Below are 20800 nucleotides of genomic sequence, written 5' to 3'. Positions count from 1 at the left end.
GTTTTTTTTTTCTTTCGATTTCTTTCTGTAATTTTTTGCTTTCGCCTTTTTTACTTTCTTTTAATTTTAGTTTATCCAGACTAAGGAAATCTGTTGCTGGAAAATTATTCCTATTCTTTTTTTTTTTTGCTTGTTCTTCTTATATGAGAATGGTGAGGATTACAATTTATGTTATGTGTGTGTATATTGTATCTACTTATATTCGAGTAAGTACATATCCGAATGGTTTTGTAATTAAGAGGGGGAAGAAAATTTTAAAAAAAAAGGTAATATTTTCCTCTTAATTATTCTACCTATGCAATCAAATATTGAGTGAGTAGACCTTTTCCACTTTTATAATTGTTTGAATGAGTTACTTGTAAAAAAAAATAATTCTGAACCACATCCAACCTACTATGTAAATCCATACATTTATAATTATTGATCCCCTTTGCATTTATACATCTTTTCAAAACACTTCTATTTTTTTAAAATAATTAACCTATGAAGTTCATCTTAACGACTTGTTAGATGGACAAAAATTTACGTAGTCTCAATGATTGGTCTTGTTTGGAGAAAATTGTTACGTTTTCCGTGAACACATTTTTCAATCAATTTTTTATCTCAAATATATCAAATCGCTATAGTAATTTTTCTACAAAAAAAAATCCAGAAAAATATAATCCAAACATAAAAATGCAGAAGCTGTGATTGCTTTTTTAACATAGCATTTCTCTTGCCAAACCATGTCTCCGCAATCAATTAGTTCCAGCCTTGAGATTTTTACACTTTTAGCCATCTGCATGTAGTCAGTTTAAAGGTCACTTAGGCCAAATATAAGGTAGATTTTCGTTTAACCCCTTTTCAGTACAGTCGGAAATTCAGCTGTTGCAGTAACACTTGCAGTTGAGAGTGGTAAAATTCCTTAGCTAATAATCAGTTACAGTCATAACAGGCATGAACTTAACGACCAGCGGTGGTTTTAAGTGTTGGGGAAGGGCCCTGATCATCATTTCATAAGTTTAAAGAAAAAAGTCTACCAGTTTTCAACTTTGAGCACAGCTGCACTTTGAAAACATTTTGCTACCGTGCTCAGAATCACAACCTAAGCAATTTTTAGCAGTTCACCATGTGTTTCTTGATATAATTCAAGTATGAAAAGGAACAGCAAGAAGATAAAATCACCAAAGCACTAATTGCTTTAAAGCAATACAATGACAGGCTGCAGCACACCTTCAAGTCTTAGTTTATCCTATCCTAACAACCAAAAACATCATATCACACGCGGCATACAAATTACATATTTTATTCTCATAAATAGCACATTATCCGCTTGCCATCATAGTTTCCAAGTCCAATTTACTTGTATCTTAGTACATTGTCTTAGCATATGCAATACTCCATTCTTATTTATGTAACTATACTAGATTGTTGCCGTGCCACTTCAGAAACAGACACTGGCTGGTGAAGATATGCTAATATCCTTGTCGGGGAGTTGATCTCTCATAAACTCTTGCTTACCACAATGAGCAGAGGGTACACCATCAGCCTGCAGTAGGTTATAACCAGTACTAACACTAGCTGGAACTATCAGTGCTGTCATCTTTACGTTCTCAGCATTGGCTTTCAATCGAAGGCGCTCTGCTCTTGAACCAATAACCTGGCCTAAGACAGAAGCTGCAATGGTTAATGCCATGGCAGTCTTGGGCATAACAACAGACTTCCTGAGCATGGCTATAAATGGGACTGCAGCATGCACTGCAACAAACCATGATAATGAGAACTTCTTAGTGTGTTCCCTCCAGATGCCTAACGGAACATTAGCTGCCATGCCCAAAGCACCAATGGCGAGCATCTTTGAAGTTAGTGGCTGTGGCCGAAGAGTCCTGACAAGAGCAGTTCTTGCAAGGGCAGCCCTCGCTGCAACCACTGCAGGTGGACATTTAAGCTTGATTCCGGGTGGCGGCCGGAGAGCTGCTGCTACAAGTGGGAGGACACCACTCACAGCACGGTATGACTTGGCAATTGGACAATTGCCTGTTTCCAACCATTCATTTCCCAGTGCCTCATGTTTTGAAGGATCTCCCTGGAAGACGATTAAATATTACTAAATATTCAAAGGACCAGTTTCACAACAAAACCACAGCAAATCATGTGCAAGCCCTCGGGGTTCAATTTCATAAAAGTTCATGTTATGGATATGGAAATGGGAAACTAAATTATGTCAATCCCCTTTCAGAAACAATAATATTTGCAAAGTTCAAAGAAACATACTTGATGTGAATTCTTCTTTTTAGATGTTCCTGAACTCTTTTTCTGCTTTTTCCATTTTTCTGAGAAAAAATCAAAACCGAATGGACCACCTGGTCCAAATGATGACAAACTGATGGTCGCAGCTTTGGCAGCCAAAGGGTCAAATTTAGGTGCAGGCTCCGCTTCAATTTTCTCAAATTGCAGCTGAGGCTTCCCAGATAGTGGGACAATTCCATCTTTTCCATGGAAAAGTCTAAAGGCCGTCTCGAAGCTGGGGCCATCTTCAAATATTGGTCCTTTGGATCCTCTTACCTGAAAATTAAAGGCAAAGGTATTGTAAGCATAATATCCATGGAGCTCAAAGCAAATAGCCAGAGCATCACAATCCTCCAAAAGACATTCGCCTCAATTAGCTTCTCCAAGTAAATTAGTAGGAAGCCTTCAAATCATCAAAGCAAGGAATAAACATCTTACGTGAAGAGAGAGGTTCAGCGAAGAGAAAGAGAAATTGGTTGGTTTGCTGACGTTCCTCAAGAATGGACATTTCTGGATGTCCTGCTCATCAAAGGAGCAGTCACGTGACTCCTCATTCAATGACTTGAAGAAAAATTCCATTCTTTCTACCTCCAAACCGGTTTCTGCAACACAGCATTTACCACAGTTCATATTTGCAGAACTCATATAGTTGGAGAAGATCAAGATAATTTAAATGAAACATTATCTAGTAATTCATGTCTAGTATAATGGTCATGCAAGCACGAACGGATGACAGTAGATAGAGCTGTAGAAAGTACCATTCATCAAATGAAGAAAGGAAATGCATATAAAACATGAACTGGAACCTACTCTTCTGATGGCACAAAGCAGGCAATAATTGCAGAGGAACATGAGGTAACAACGATGTTTATTGTTTTGATTGTTCCAAGATTTTGAATACAGGACAAGCAAAAATACACCTATTTGGCAACTCAAGCTGAGTTAGAACTCAAGATGTATTGCATCTTCTGATCAGGTGAAGCTATAGTGGAACAGCTTTAGTGGTTAGCAAAGGGTTAAGAATCCAAAACCAGCTAGGGCACTAACCAGTCACAGCATAATAACGGCAGGAAACTAGTCAGCAGAAAGCTGATCAGATAGAAAACTTGGAAAGTGTATTGCAAGAAATATATAAGCATTGAAATGTTTATGACCCATAAAAACCATCAACAACCACTTAAAGTGGTAAATAGCAGGAAACTCAAGAGTATATTAATATGCCTCAAACTCTATTTCCCACTTTTTAGATTCTAACATCTTATTATCCAGTATATTTTTGTTCACAAGGCGACGGACAAAATTTTTATCGTTCACTTTCAGTCAAATTTAGTTAATTGAGTTTGGCTTGGCAAATAAACAAGCTAAGCTTAGAGTATGTGGGCTGATTTGGCTCATTTACACCCCCACCAGGGACAGTTTTCTCTTCAACATTCCCAATTGAAGCAATCTTTCTGCAGTTAACCACCAAAAGGATCCTAATACACATGTTGACACATAATGCGCACTCAACTCAATTCAGGAGACTAAGACCCCTACAACCACAAAATAAATACAAAGACCTGTGTGTAATTTAGTATTCTGCAACCTTTCTAGCAGCACTAACAATATTAACCCACACCTAAGCAGAGCCCAACTAGGGATTTTGGGGAAAAGGGAACTAGATGGATTCATGCCCGATCTCTAGTCAAGAACAGCACATTTCCATGCTCTCTGCAATTAATTGGTGACAGGATAGCCAATCAAACTCCCACCTACAAGTAGGGAGAGTTTACCATCGAACACTCCCCAAACCCCAATTGGGCTAATCCACCTCAAGGAACGCTACCATAAAATCAAGCCAAAGGAACATATGCTTTATCACTCCTGGGGTTGATGAAAAGAACTTTTAATAGTTTAAAGGCACCACCAAGTATACATCTTCGATCACATGTAACAAGAAAATGCCTCCTCATTATTTCCCATATATCTATCCATGTATTTTGTATAATTTTCCCATTTAGCAAGCAGCTACCGTTTCCCCCAGAAAAAAAATTTTTGCAAACCAACTTTCTAGTCCGTCAACAGCAATTAAATGCTTGAAACCTTAACATGGGCATAACTTCGAACAGTTCAAAACCACATATTATTAGGTCACAAATTCATCGTTTACCTCAACAAGATTTCTCTCTCAGCGGCTAAATAACATTAAATGCAAAACCAAAAGCCCAAAACAAGCAAAAAAAAAAAATCCAATTAGCTACTAATAATCATGATTTTTCCCAAGAACTAAATAAACCTTATACAAACTTTAATGAGAATGTTCTAGAAACTAAACATGTGAATCCAGATTTTCAGAGGAATAAAAAGCAGAGAAAGTCGTAAACTTTAGAGAATTGAGAAGAGAGGGCAAATGGGTTACCGACGGAGTAGGTGGATTTTCCGGTGAATGACTCGGCGGGGAAAGTTGGAGCAGGTTTGGTTGGCCTAGTAAAGCTGCGAGCGAGAGAAACGTGTGGAGAGCACAGCCCAGAGCACAAAATTGGTTGGCGGTTGTTGGGAACTTGGGACTTGATATTTCTGTTCGGGTCAATTTCAGCAGACCCTCCTAAATTATTTTGGCCCTAAAACTACTGTGCCCCTAACTTTATCTTTTTAGCACTTTGACCCCTGAAAGAACATTCAAATGAAAAGATGGCAAAACTAGTCTTTAGTTCGCAATTGCAGTTTCCTTGTGTTCAATTCACCTCCTAACTCATGTTTAGGAATGAAATCACCATTGATATACTTATTTTTATTTTTATTCTTCTATTTTTTTTTCTATTCTCTCTCTTTTAATCTCTTACTCAGTGTATCTCTTACCTCATGTTCATGGATGAATTCGTCATCGATATAAGGGTTTGTTTGGACAGTGAAATTATCTCAAATAATATTTCGCTTGTATCATAAACATATTTCTCAATTCACCTTTTTATATTTCTAATCACCTTTTTATCTCACATACATCACATCACAAAAAATGATACAGTAATTATTCCAAATAATATTTCAAATAATACTCTATCCAAACAAATCTTTTTAATTTTGTTCTCTTATTTCCTCTCTCTCTCTCTCTTATTTTTTTGTTTTCTCCTTCTTTTTCCCCATCACACTTGTCATTACTAAGCTATATAGTATTTTTAATGATTAGTTAATAACAAACTTCAATATATATACGTGTGTCGAAAGATTTATTTTTTGAATTAAATTTGCTTTCTAACACAAAAACATAAATATAATAAAATTAGTAGGGGTCAATTGCCTGTAAAATTCCTTAGGGGACATAATACAACTATAGTCATAGTTCATGGGGATAATTAAATTGCATATAAATATTTTTCTTATGCTTAAAATGAGGGCAATTTTGGAAAATTAAAACATTATCTGACAATCAAACATCATTTTGACTGGTGAAAGGGGCAAAGTAGCGAGGAGCTTCATTTTTTTTTCAAACAAACAAAAAAATATAACGAAAAAATAATAAACTAGGAACGCGAGGGGCAACTACTTGAAACATCAAGACATCAAGATGGACAAGAATTCGACGTCATCGCAGCAGAAATAGTGAAATAGTTGCAACTCATGGAAAAAATGTTGAAGTTGATGCTTTGAATAAGAGAACAACCAAAGCGATGAACAATTTTCCACGCACCTCAACAATTGCGCCAACTTTCAAGGCTCTTAATTCTTTGTTTAAATTTAATAAATTCAAATCGTAACATATTCAAATCGTTTGCTAATAAAAAATTGAACATTTGAATTAATTAAGTGACGCTGAATTTTCTAAACAAAATTTGCTTCCAAAATTAAGTGATAAACTATTCACTTATCACTGAATGTGATATGTACTTAAATGTATTAGATTTAATACTTAAGAAATCAATAGCGTAATAAATTCAGAAATCAAATTTCAAACTTCAGTTTTCACATTTTAGTTTTATTAAACACACCCTTAATTTAAAGACTAGATATACTACTCTTCATGGTCCTTAATATGAGAAAACATGACTAACGAGATATATGAATTTTTTGTTCTTATATTCTAGAATTATGCCTGTACATCCACTTGTATTAATTTATTTGGTAAAAGCTTAGGAACAAACCCATAACCATCATCCCAAAGAAAAAAGGTCACTTGAGACTGTAGTGAGTCCAATAAAGGGCTCTAAGAATATGCTACACCACAATAGAACAAAGTACCTAAGTTTTGCACACGGAAGTTTCGTTAGCAAATGCCTTTTCCTTCCTTGTTCCACATGCCTATGCAAAAGTACTTGGGAATTGGGATAGTGACCATAATAACGTTGGATCAAAGGTATATCAAAACAAAAGCACTTGGAATAGTGACTTTAATTTCTTTGGATCACAAAAATGAAGGAAATTGTTTTTGGGAGGGGCTAGGGAGGGGACCAGGGAAACAAATCAGCAGATTGCTCATTAACTGTCATGGCGGAAAAGTTGAACCGCTATTGGGTGGTTGGGCCGATCCAACCCCACGTATTCTAGCTGACCCACAAGCCATTGAATAAATGGAATGCTCATGATGTAGTAATTCATAAAGAAGAGGCTCAACAGTTTCTGAACGGCCCATGTTGGAAATGCAGGAAAGATATATATACATATATAAATATATAAAGTCGTACTTTCATTCTTATTCATTTATTTTGTCTCGTTCCTATATGGCTTAACGACATAACAAGTGATTGCAACGCATTTTGTGAAATAGCCTAATAACCTATGTTGTCCCATAGTTTTTCGATGAAATTTTAGATAATCCTTCCATAATTATCTCTTCCATTTTTTCGATTTTTTTCCCTTAATCCTAATCCTAATCTAATCTTCAGGGCAAAATTTCTTGGGATTGCTATATATAATTTTGAATTATGTTTTTAACTCTCTCTCATCTTCAACTCAAAAGTTCGAAATATCAATTCAAATATTAGATTATCATTATCCAAGATGGCCTGCATTCTTACTCATATATATGGTTCTCAAGCTATTACTCGTCAATTTATCTCTTTCCATCAAATTGTGACTTTTAAGGTTTTTATTCAGGTCAAATACTAATTATTATTTAGCTGAATGTATTTACGAACAGACTTGCCGTTATGGACCGGAGGATTCTTCTTCTTAGAAGGTCTGCATGTAAAAATTAAATTGGTTTGGTTAGTAGTTTTCGTTTTCGTTTTTTGGGATTATTGCATAGATATTCAACACGCAAGTTAATTGAATAAATTGCAAGCCGTCAAGTCCATCCATGAAAAGGTGAGGCACAAGCCAAGTATAAGAATTTGCATCAACTTGACCTTTTTTTCTCCTTAACAAAAGTTGACATTACTATTGATCCAACCTTAATTGTTGTAAATTTTCTTAAAAGCACTGCCATATGCAATTGTTGCAAACTTTTCCACTCAAGCCATCAAATTTTTATGCTAATCATTGCATGTCTTTTGTATTTGCTGAAAAATTGAGCTTTTTGCGTACAAGAAGATCAGCCAGGATTTGATCTTGCACAATCTATATTCCCAATTAGTCATGATAGCAAATGATGCAATGATATATTAGTGTCTTGCTCATGCAAATGCAAATAACTGGAGGTAGATTTGACGTCTCCAATTTTTTGTCTAGTCATATAGCTAACTGTTAAGTGGGGATTTTTGTGGAGCTTAAGTAGATTATTTCTAATTTTATTTTTCTTTTTCATTTGTAGTTTATGTTTGAATCAGTTTTTGTTTTAAATGAGAACTTTTTGTTTGTGATTTCATTGAAATAGTTGTTTGGTGCAGGTAAGATCTATATCTTTGTTATTTGTTCTGTATTATAACCTTAATACTATGAAGTTGTTCTCCGATTACAGGAATAGTTAATGCTTCGTTTAGATCGTTTTCTTTTCACATTGATCTTCTAAATTCATAATTAAACTATCTAATAATTGAAAATTTCTTTACAAATTTCCCGTTATGGCTCGGAATTTGTTCATGGTTCTTTTCTTTTCTTTTGTTTTTTTTCTACCCTATAATTCGATTAATTGCAACTTGTCACGCCCCAAAGTCTGCTTGAATATTGAGGAATCCATTGCTATTTGTTTGCTAGTACAATGGTCAATAATACGTCATCGTGTTGAAACGGAAACGTGGTCGTTAGTCCATCGTTGAACAGGCAACTGTGGCCCATGACTATGAGGCAATCTCACATGCCCCAAGCAAACTGTCACATGCCCATGTGGAATGATTTTCCTCATTCTCGTGATTCCTCCTCCTTTGATGTTAATGGAGACAGCTCCTAGCCTCTAACTTGCCTTAATGGCTAATGCTTCTCTTTCGTGTACTTAAATCAAGTTAAGTACAACAATCGAAATCTTGTAAAGTTTTCAATGAATAACCAATCAAACAACTCAGTTTTTTTAGCAGCGGAAGGTTTAATTTTGTCAGTCTCTAGATCAAAAAGAAGAAATTTTTGCCAAATGTACGTGTCAAAAGCTAATTGATCAACTATAGTTGACGACGAGCGTTACCTAATTCAGATTTCAGTTCTATCGCAGTTTTTGGATAAAATGTCAAACTTGTCATTCTCGAGTTTGAATGGAATTTAAATCTAAACGGGGAAATTTTGTAATTTTAAGAAGGATTGCCGTTGAAATCAACTTAGGGATTGATTGGAGACAGATGTTTAAGAACCATAATTTCGCTGCATTCTAAAAAATCTAGACTTTTCTAAAAAAATTTTCAGCGAGTGAGTAGGCACTCATCTAAACGGTGGTGGTTTAGTCCCCTTTGTATTCTTCCTCGATCTCTTTAAGTACTCCTTTCCACATGGTATAGAATAGGAGTAGGTCTGAAATAGATTATATCGTGTCCTCTGAAAAAGAAAAAAAAAAAATCTACTTTCCGCTTTGACATTACCTTTCATAATCGCCTTTTCGACACGGTTTCGCTCAAGTTGCATTATTTTGATTTTTGAGTGGTCACTAGACTAATTGTAGCATGATGGTGATGAGTCCAAATAATAGACTATCCTTCTAGCCCGCAATCCCTCTTCAATTTCATTGATGAATATTTGTCTCTTGCCTTATTTGTTTATTTTTTTTCTCAATTTTGCATATGCATGCCCATTGAAGGAATTATAAATCAAAGTAACGGTGACGTTACTTCAACAACAATTGTGATGTGGTCATTAATAGTCACATGAGCATCTTCTATGGTGAATGATATTGCCAATTCATCGAGAAATATATAATATATCTAGTTACTTTTTCTATGAATAAAAAAAGATCTAATCGATACAGGAAGCACCGTAAAGATCAATTTTACAAGATTTTTGATCAATACACAATAATAACAGCGTACTTATGTCATGATCAGAGATATCCCAATATTTTTATTAAAATGATAAAACTACCCTTTTCAAATCCCAATTACGTTTGGACTTGAGAAGGGTATTAAGGCTTGAGAAGGATAAATTTGACATGCTATTCAAAAACTGCTGGGAGAATAAAATTTGGGATGAAAAAATTACACCGGCCATTTTCTTGGAGTGATTATTTGTTAGGTGGCTACGAAAATAAAATCTGGATGGAAAAAATATCTTGGCTGTGACATTTTGTCGAACAATGATTTTTTTTTTATTTCACTAAGCATTTTAGTTGTTTAGTGCAATCTTTGAAGACAAATGTATACACCAACTTAGGTCGGCCAATTGATATTATTGGAGAAACATAGCATTGGTCCAGACGTTTTTGACTAGTGGTGAAGTATATAGACCGTTACTAGTACACTGATTGAGGCAAAGGGGAGAAAACAACCAACCAAAAAGAAAAGTGAAAAACAAAGAGGATTGATTTCAAAATGCGTCCTAGGCACCGATTAGGTTTGAAGGAAAGGAACAGAAAGAAAAGCTCTTTGGAAAAGAAAGGTTGGAAAAGAACAAGAAAGCGATTTCCATCCATCTTATTTTAAATTTCATATAGAAACAAAAGAAAGGAAACATTAGGTATATTATTTGGAATTGAGATGAAAAGAAAAGAAAGGAAAGGATTATGTATTGTTTACATTGTTGCACAACTTAATAAAATCTAACCTGTGAATATAATTTAACAGCTTAACCTCTTAAATTTTTTCCATCTTGTCATCCTCATAAAAATATATGAAACATTAATGTACCGGAATGAATCAATGTATATTAATTTTTTTTTAGGAAAATATTAAAAAACTACTAAAAAATAGATATTAACATATGTCATTAAAAAATTTGACATACAAAATTCCCAAATATTACTAATAGAAAAAACTAGATTTAAGTTTTATCATTGTGTTGTGTGGAGATTGTATTAAAGAAAAGTTATATTAATTGTAAACATGGAAAGAAAAAGGATAATTTTGAGAAATTATAAATTGTTTCATTTATCATGGTCTCTTTTCCCTTCCTTGCCATCCACTTTTGCAAGAAAAACAACCTAATCCAAAATAACTAGAATAAATTTCAACATTTCCTTTCCAATCCTTTCCTCCCTCCTCTCTAAAATCTATCCAATCACATGAAAACTTTATCCTTCCACCTCCTTTTCTTTCTTTCCCGTTATATTACTTCAAAACAAGCAATGCTTTGAATAGATTTCCAAGAGTTGACACAACTTTTACACAACCTTTTGACTCAAATAGATATATTTGACAAATAGAAAAATCTACTTGAACGTACTACAAATTCAACTGTGTGGTCTCCATGAGTGCAAATACCGCCAATGTTATTAAAAATTTTCAAAACTAAGGGCCCCTCTAAACTCCCCTCTTGATTCCTTGTGTGGGAATGTCCCTTCCAATTTGAGAAAAAAGTCCTGCTAATTCTTTTTCACAAATCCCTTTTTGCCCACCAAACTTCCCTAGTAGATGAATTTCTTGCCAACTCGGAAAATTGTTGCCGACTTTTTGTCTTTTACAAGTATGAACTAGTAGTAAACTTGTCATGCCAAAGAATGGTTAGATATGGCCTATGGGATATATATATTTAATAGTTCTCATTCAGGCAAAACAAGCAACTCAGGTCCTATGTTTTGCAATAATAGAATAATCACATGAACAAATAATGAAGTCTGTTTGCTCTTTGCTCTTGGCAGCTTCAAATAGTTAAATATCAATGGGGGAAAAAATGCAAGATTTCATTTTATTTCTTTTTTTTTCCTGGTATAAAAAAGAATTATAAGAACTTTCTACCACGGGAGAACAAGTACTTAGAGATGTGTACTAGGGGTGTACGCGAGTCGAGTCGTAATCGAGTAGCTCGCGAGTAGCTCGGTCAACGACTTGACTTGAACTCGAGTTGACCGAGTCTCGAGCTGCTCGATTGTCATTCGAGTCGAATTTCGAGCCAATATTTTGAGGCTCGAGGCTTGTCGAGCTACTCGTCGAGTCGGGGGTATTTAAATAATATATTTATAATTTAAATAATATATATGTATTATAATTATAAAATGACGATTATGGGTATAAGTTTTACGTAATTTACAATAAACTCTTCTTTATAATAAAATTTCATAATGGCAAAAAAGTAATAACATAAAATTGGTCGAGTCGAGTCAAAAAGCTTGATTAGACTCGACTTGATAAGGCTTGATTAAAGGTCGAGCCTTATCGAGTCGAGTCTCGAGTTTAAAGCGAGTTCCTCGAGTCAAGTTTCGAATATCGATTTTTTGTACTCGGTCGAGCTCGAGCCTAGGTATATATGAGTCGAGTCGAGTTCGAGTATAGCAATACTCGAGCTTGACTTGGCTCAATTACATCCCTAATGTGTACAATCTCGTACTTCCCTAGTAAAATCATCCTCTTGTTGGGATGACAAAAGGGTTTCCAACTTTAGGTTAATTATGTTATAATTTTAGTTAGAATGAGCTTAGGAGAATGAGCTTTTGCACATGATTTATTTTTGCTCTTGTCTTCTTACTTCTTATCAATCCTCACGAAGAATTTTTACTAAATTTGGTTTTGTGACACTTTTGAAACTCTAATCCCAAAAACATTTTCTTTTACTAGTCTTAAATAGGATACATAGGGAACTTCTTCTTTCTTTTTTTTTTTGGGGTTCGTAAGTATGTACTAACTTTAATTTAGCCCCTCATGTTTTATTTTCCACACATTTGATCATTTGTGTTTTTGTCTCGTAACGTATTCATGGCTCCCTTAATTTTCTTGAATTGTTAACAATTTATACTAAATTAGTATAAAGAAATTAATTGTTGAAACATAATGGACCAAGTAAAGTATTTCATACATGTATCCATGTAGGACCCAATTGAGATGAAAACCAAGCAAAGGACCATATGCGATAAAAATTCAAGTACAAGGGACTAAATGTGTACGTGAAAACACCTTGAGAGATTAAAAGTGTACTTTTCCAATGTGTAAATACTCCCTCCGTCCCACTTTGATAGTTTTGATTATTTTTTTTCACACAGTTTAAAAAAAATAGTTAACTTTGTTGGAACAATCAATTTATGTAGCTATTTTCCTAAAATACCCACACATTAATTAGAGTACAACTTTATGGGAATTTGAATTGATGGTAAAAAAAAAAATCAACTCTCATTAAATGGGGTAGGTTTATAGTAATAACAACTTACATTGAATAAGGGTATTTTAGAAAAATTAAAATACAACTACATTTTTCAATTGGAAAGTGGACTACAATTTGGGACAGACGAAAAAGGAAAATAGGACTATCAAAGTGGGACGGAAGGAGTACTATATATAGTACGTAGAATAAAAATAAAATTTGCTTGATAAAGCTAATACTTTTTAGTAGGGCTAGCTGTAATGACAATATCTCTGTTTGGATTGTAAATTATTTGAGATATTTTTACTGTAACACTTTTTGTGATATCGATATATGTGAGATAAAAAGGTAATTGGGAAGATAAAAAGGTGTGTTGGAAATTGTAATGATGATGTAAGCAAATAAATTTTGGCAAATAATTTACAATCCAAACAAAGCTATGCCAAAAGCAAAGAATAAAGTCAGAAAAAAAAATGCGTCGGTGATGCAGATTTCACTTTCTTACTAGTCAATTCTTATTATTTTCCGTTACCACTTAATTTTATGTTGATCACAATTCACAAGAAAGATATTAATAACATAAGAAAACGACATCGCACTGCATGTATTTTGCTCGACTGTTAAAAAGGTTCTTGTCCAGTTGGGGTAGCTGGAGTTTGTAAATTCTGATGTTGACTCCATGTGATTTTGAGTTGTATCAATCTTTTCAAAACATGCAATTAATATTAGATAATAGTCCCAAAAGGGTTTTCACAATTTCAATTTACTGATTTCAAAGAAGGGAGTTTGAAAGGGAAATATGATTATATGAAGTTTGTTGAATCTCACATATGACATGTTTCTGTTCTTGACAAGTTAGGTATAGCATTCAATGTTTGTACCCATATGATGAAATTGATGGAAAACTGCATTGTACTACTAGAATTAAATGCACAATTTCCATAAATTTCTGAGAATGCCTTCATGAACCAAGATTAGCAATAGCAGATAGGTGGAGTAGATTAGCCTAGAAAGGCCTGTTTTTAACTGAATTTTTGTAAAAGTTGGTTTTTGAAAATTTAAACTTGGAATCCAAAAAAAATTGAAAACATTATATGACAGATTTTTTTAAAAAAAATTATAAACTATGGTAGGTCTTAAAAATAGGGATGTAAACGAGCTAAAATAAGCCAAACACCCAAGTTTGGATTGTTTAATTATTTTAACAAGTTTAAATTTGGCTTGTTTACTTCTCGAGTCAAACCCAAACGAACTTTTGTCGAGCCAAACTGGAGACGAGATTGAATAGGTTGAACTCTTTACATATAAATTTCATTTACATGCTAATTGAATCAAGTTTGAATTGAACTTGAAAGTTTATCAAACACAGATTATTGGTCAAGTTTGGTTTGATTATAATTAATTGGTGAACTAAATTCAAATGAACTCTCAACGAGTCAAGTTCAATTCAACTATTGAATAGTTTGATTAGTCTTCCAACCCTACTTAATATCATTGGAATTAAACCAGAAAATCTGAGATAATTTTAGATTGACTGATATAATACATTTTATATTTCGTTAAATATATAAATCTAGGGATTTTTTTGTAATGGGTGTCCATAAGTCACTCGGTAACACACTTAAAATTCACCTAACCTACCATGTATATACAAATACTCAAAATTATTACCCTCCCTTATATTTATATATTTTTCCTATTTAACCTTACCTACCCTCCCTTGTATTTATTTACTCTCTAATTAATCTTATATTTTAAAAAATACGACACGTGAAAATATATCTTAACGAGTACCCATAAGGCACCCGTTAGACACACCCTAAATCTAGTTATTATGCTCATTTCAAGCTGTATCTTTTTGGATTATGGAGCCATGCTTAACAGGAAGACTGAATATAGTATTGTGATTAAACACTTTATGTGGATAAAATTCGGCACAAACCAGTAACTATACATCACTTTCATGAACAAGGGTTAATTACCGTTGAAGGTATTAGTTGGAACTTTTTGAGAAGGTTCATTTTCGGTGTGTAAACTTCAAATCAGTTGGCTTAGTCCTGAAATAGTAAGCTTACGCTGTCTTAGTTGAAATTAACAACAAAATTCGTCATCAATAGGAAAATTTAAGGATAAGTGAAAGTACATGAACTTGAAATGTTTCAGGGTTGAAAATGACACTAATGTTTGGGATTGTGTTGGTTTATTGTAACACACTTTATTCACTGAAACTTACAACAAAAGTAGTTAATAAATATCTAATCCTATAGTTTCTGGAACGTACATACATGAATCTTTTGTATTGGGATTTTATATTTTTTATTGAAGTAATCTTTCCTACACTGATAATGTATACACTGTCAGCGTTGGATTAATAACAACTATACAAAATTTGAATTTAAAATTTAATTTTTACACATGTGTCATGAATCTAACGGTGATAATGTATGCACTGTCAATGTATATAAGATTTACTCTTATTTATTTAGTTTTAATTTTATGACAATACAGCACAACTTTATTTTTAATATTTTTAGAACAAAATAGTTAAGCACCAATTATGAATTTGTTCTAAAAGTGTCTCTAAAACCAAAAGTGTTAAACTCCAAGCACTCTAAAAATTCTTCTATTAGGAAGACTTTTTTTTTTTTAGCAAAAACACTTTAACTCCAAATAAAATCTAACACGAGCTTTATTACTCCAAAGGTTCAAACCCTTTTGCGAATTCGAACTTTGTTAAAACCTAAAATATTTTTGTAAACTTGCAATTTTTCATTGTTCAGCAAGAAACGAGCATACAACTAAAGGGGCAAACCCTAGTTCAACTACATCATAAAAAACCAAGAAGATGCAGTGATCAAAACTCCATAACCAAAAAAACAAACAAACAAGAAAACAAGTTTTCAGAAAAAAACATTTTTTTTGTTAGACTAAGAATGTCAAAACAAAAATAATGTACAAACTGAAGTTGTTTTTACGAACTTGTTCTTAAGAAGCAATTGTGTTAGATGCCCATAAAACATGGTTAGATAACCCAAAAAGCAAATCAAACTTCCCCATTTGATATATCAGCTTACTTTTGTCCCCTTTTACTCTGGGATGATAAGGACAAATTTCATAAACTCCAGCTGAGAATTTTCTATAATAAGATAAATTCTGAAGGGGGAATACAATTATCCTTGGCTTAAGTTTCTTCAAAGGGTGGCTTATCAAGTAAGCCAATTTTTCTGGAAAAAAAAAATACAGCTGGAAGAGGAAAATTACAAGTAAAGAAATGGTACTTACAAGAATGGTAATGCAAAATGGTCCCTTTAATGGAAGTATTATTCAATCATTTCCTGCTAATGCAAAATCCAGAGGAAGAAAAATTTAGAATGGTAATTTATAATTGCATTACATGCATGGATAATAGAGGCAATTAATTTAATGTTAACTATTTTTTATTGAGTTATAAGATTTAGATATTTGCTAGTGGACCTGTTACTCAGTACATTTTTTATTTTCTTTTTTTTTTGTAACATATTCGTATTTCTAAGTGCAAAATACATATTTTACTTAACAAGTTAAAATTTTTCAAATTTATTCTTCTTAAATGCAACAAGGGACTATTGAGTTATAATCCAATTGCAATTAAACAAAAAAGTAGCAATTCAATCATCTTTTGAGACTTTCCATGCAAAATTCTATAGGATGAGTCATAATTAATTCAAGAAAGTATTGGTATATCCCTACATAAACCTTTCTTCCTCTTTAAATCGCTTTGTGCTACTGTCAAGGGGTAATTATTACTAATAAGGATTATCATTCTCTTCCCGACAAGCAAAATTTTCGTAATCCAATAAGTGAGATATCATAATTACATTTTGGCATTTTGCCGCCGGATGAAGCAAACAAACTTTAGATTAATTTTAAGCAACTATTATTATACCCTCTAAGCTCCAATCTTGTCCCCCATTTAAAGAAAGGGATAATTTCACAAGCCTTCCTGAGGTTTATAACAATTTCAGGAAATACCCTTCAAGTTTAAAAATTACACATACCTCCCTTCATTGTTTAAAATGACAAAATTAACCTTCATCCAATGTCGAATTTAAAGTCTCCATGAAGAGAACTAATGTATTTTAAATGAAATTTAGTAAATCCTTTGAAAAAAAGTAAACAAAGAAGAACGAGAGTGATGAACTTTTATCTTGTCATAAACACCTACAAAACCTAAACCCAATCTTACTCCATATAGTAGTGATTTTAGAGTGAATAAAATTTTAATTTCGTCCACACATAGATTCTTATTCAATTAGTTTTGTTGGTCAAGTAGGTACCAATATTTTTTTAGCGGAATGAAACACATTTGCTAGAGAACTTTACAAAAGTATATGAGTAATGTTTTGAGTTTTAACATTACTAAGGAAATCTATTTTGCTGGAGGATAATCATCCATTGGCATTTTAAGATTTTCAATGGAGATTTTTTGCTTACATCAGCAAGTGAGTTTCAACGTATTTTCTAAGGGAGGTTTCTGTAATTATTTAAACCTAAAGGGTACTATCTGCAATTAAACTTCAGGGGAGGTATATGAAATTATCCCTTTAAAAGAAATCTATGGAAGGATTGAATTGCACCTTCATGCTACAAGCCTATGACCGACAAATTACTACTCATAGAGTTAGAGTGGATGGATGTAATAAATATAAGATCCCCTTGCTCAATAGTCAATAGTACTTAATTAATTTAAGTACTAGTATAATATACCTCTTAAGTGCTGGGCCTGCAGACCCTTTTTTTATGCTATAGACACTTGACTACTGCACCAGCTTTAAGTATAAAAAGTTAATGCTTGGGTGCTGAGTACTGCTCTGATCATGAGTTATTTCCTCTTCGTTTTTAGTGCAAGTAACGTCCTTTTTGCTTCTTGGTAGACTCATAAAATGTGGGCGTCATGATTTCTTCTTTTAACTAATCCATAAATTTTATTTGTATTGTGTTTAATGTGGAATTAGTTGGTTCCACAGTCTTATTTAGAGCATTTTTATTAGTTAAAAAAAAAAAATCAAATAATGGACTTGTCAACTAGTTCGTGCGGACCATGATAAAATTTTTTAATTTTTCAACCACATTTTTTATGTGACGTATATCATATTTTAATAAAAAACTTATAATACTTATTTTTCTAGAAAGCTCTCAAAGAGGATAAGTCAAATTCAAAACTAGCTCTTAGTTTTTGAATAAATAAAATTAAAGTGGGGTAAGTATCTAAATGTTAATGGAAAAATATATGTCTATGTACACATTCAAATGCTAATTTAAGTAAAGTAAGGTTGGGACCCTAGAATATAGAGGTTCTGAATTCTAATCCCTCTACCCTTTTTCACTTTTTAAATCCCATCCATCCCTCATTAAAAAAAATAAAATATAGTAATTTTTTTAAAATTTTTATAATTTTTTTATGCGTTAGTAGGAGGACTCGAATTCAAAATCTCTCACTTACACTCCATCCCCCAAACCAGTCAATCCATCCCTTAAAAAAAAAAAAACTCTCTCTATTCCACTTTGATATGTTTGTTTTCCTTTTTTTCATCCATCCCAAATTATACTCCATTTTTCAATTGAAAAATGTAATTAACTTGTAACTTCTCTAAAATACTCTTGTCTAATGTAAATTAATATTAAGTATAACCTAAGTTGATGCAAAGCTAATTAGCCCTTTTCCATTTAATGTAAGAGCATTTTAGATAGATAACAAGTTAGATTTATTTAACTTTTCTTAAACTGCGTCAAAAAAAATATCAATCCTATCAAAGTGAGACGGAAGAATGCTAACGATTTTCCACTTACACCGACGATTAAAAAATCTTATATATTAAATTACATTTCCTTTCTTTGTAATGGTCTTTTGTCCCCTAGCGTTTATTCTCTTGTCAGAATATAAATAAGATCCGAGGGGACAACCAACGAGGTGAAAACGTGGAACAAAAGGTCAAACTCAAAGCCGCGTTGACTGTTTCCATGAAAGCCCCTTAAATCTAGCGGTGGAAGGAAAACCATGTGAAGGGCGTCAACTTCAGAATTCAAAGACTTAAACAATAATAAGTACAAATGTTTTTTTTTTCAATAAGTACAATATTTAATACGAAAAAAAAACACCTAACCTATTTTAATTCAATAAGTACAATATTTAATACTGTGACTATTATGAAAAAAAACCCTATATTAATTGTTTATTGATCTATTAAAGGATAATTTCAACAAGAAAATTATTAAAAGAGAATTCAATAATGTCCTTTATGGTACTTTCCTTGGCATTGCTGATCTGCAGCTGCAGCACCGTCAATGACTTGGCTGGCTCTCACTCACTTTTATGATATAAATTCTTAGCAGCCTTATTTTATTTTATTTTATTTTTGTTTTTCAATGTTTTATGGTCAACTCAATTAGGATGTTTAATATGTATAAATATCTTAATTTCATAATGCAATAAATTTTGTTATGCAATAATTCAAGGAAGAGATTTTCTTGCTCATCAAAGAAAAATAAATCAATATTTTTCATCTTCTTTGGTGTCAAGCAACCCAAACTTTTTTGCAATTATTTACTTTTGTCTTTTCATCATGTCAAATATTTTAATAAGGCTTTTTTTTTTTCATTTCTGTGGTTAAATGATAAGCACACAAAAAAAAACAATGATAATTTTAGAATTATTTTCTAAAATGCAACACTTTTGCAAAAATTTTTTTACCTTTTTGTGAAAAAGAACAACGTCTAGTGCACTTCTTAATAATTGCAACTAGATTTTTCTAGATCATCTCACTACTTATTGCCCAAGAGTGATCGACACTTTTATTTTCTTTCTCATCCAAATTCAACTTCACTAAAACTTTTAACCACTCAAACTTGAATATCTAGCAAAAAAAATTGTATGACTATATGATTTCACATTAATTGACAATACAAATATGCAAAATCAATTTTGCATGGCCGAGAAAATTTTGATCTAATGGTTAAAATTGTAATACCAAAAATTGAAAATCCTGAATTTTAATCCCTTATCCCCTCTAGCTTCTTAAATCTCACCCATATATATATATACCTATATGTATATATATACACACATGACTATGATTTCACAATATTGAGGAGCTTTTATCCATGCATGCAATTGACAATGGGGAGAAACGAAGACAAGAAAAGAATAAAAGAAAAAAGAAAAGATAAAATTCAGAACCAATAATTGGCCTTTGGATTTACAATGGGTCAGACCTTTACACCTTTACCCATGCATCAAATCCTTATCGTGGACCTCACTCCTTTACAAATACCGCATTAACTAAACCTTTTCCCCCCAGCAACTTACGTGGCAGTTCGTGATTAGCCACCTGAACCTTTACCTACACTCAGTAGTCCTACAAAGTACAAACTTTTCTCCAACTGCCTACGTGGAAACCGTTCATTGGCTAACTTAACCTCTGTTAAACAGTTGGTAGAGTCTAAGAGGAACAAGATTCCTAAAACATTTATAAAACCTTTAAGCAATGTTAAAAAAAAAAAGAGAGAAAAAACCCATAAAGATTAACAAAATCTACTCTTTCTCCTTTTTTTTATTTTTTATTTTTTGGTCAATAGCAAAAAAACCACTTCCCAGCTTAGAAGTTAGAAAACTCCAGAGGGACAAACTTGATAACTACAGAAGAGTTTAGCCTACCTGATTAATAGTAAACTGGTAGAAAATAGAAATCATTGCTTTCTCACACTTCACCTGATAATCATAATCATGACATGCAATTCATCCCAGAGAGAGAAATCTCACGGAAGGGACCAAGAAAGGCAGGAAGCCTACTGTGTGTGTGTGTGAGAGAGAGAGAGATAGCAAGACACAAGGCATAAAACCAGAGAGGAGAGAAAAATAGTTTATTGACAAAAAAAAAATATATGGTGTGTTTTTTCTTTTTCTTTAAAATTTGAAGAGAAAAAGATTTGACATACA

General features: G+C 32.9%; 1 protein-coding gene across 2 annotated transcripts; it reads right to left on the bottom strand.

The window, feature by feature from the left end:
* Positions 1 to 1152: 1152 nt before the first annotated feature.
* Positions 1153 to 4806, bottom strand: LOC113779330. 2 transcript variants are annotated; one of them, XM_027324886.1, is made up of 4 exons: positions 4667 to 4806; positions 2707 to 2870; positions 2254 to 2544; positions 1153 to 2065 (listed from the first exon to the last, which is right to left on the bottom strand). In XM_027324886.1, the coding sequence occupies exons 2-4, from the start codon at positions 2845 to 2847 to the stop codon at positions 1424 to 1426; spliced, it is 1074 nt and encodes a 357-aa protein (XP_027180687.1). In that variant the 5' UTR covers positions 2848 to 2870; positions 4667 to 4806; the 3' UTR covers positions 1153 to 1423. The 2 variants fall into 2 exon arrangements, with proteins under 2 accessions (XP_027180687.1, XP_027180688.1); XM_027324887.1 differs by having other exon boundaries at positions 4671 to 4806.
* Positions 4807 to 20800: the final 15994 nt, after the last annotated feature.

This window comes from Coffea eugenioides, chromosome 8 (assembly GCF_003713205.1).
Source record: "Coffea eugenioides isolate CCC68of chromosome 8, Ceug_1.0, whole genome shotgun sequence".
Taxonomy (NCBI): domain Eukaryota; kingdom Viridiplantae; phylum Streptophyta; class Magnoliopsida; order Gentianales; family Rubiaceae; genus Coffea; species Coffea eugenioides.
The sequence above is the reverse complement of the archived record's forward strand: the minus strand, read 5'-3'. Positions and strand labels throughout refer to the sequence as shown.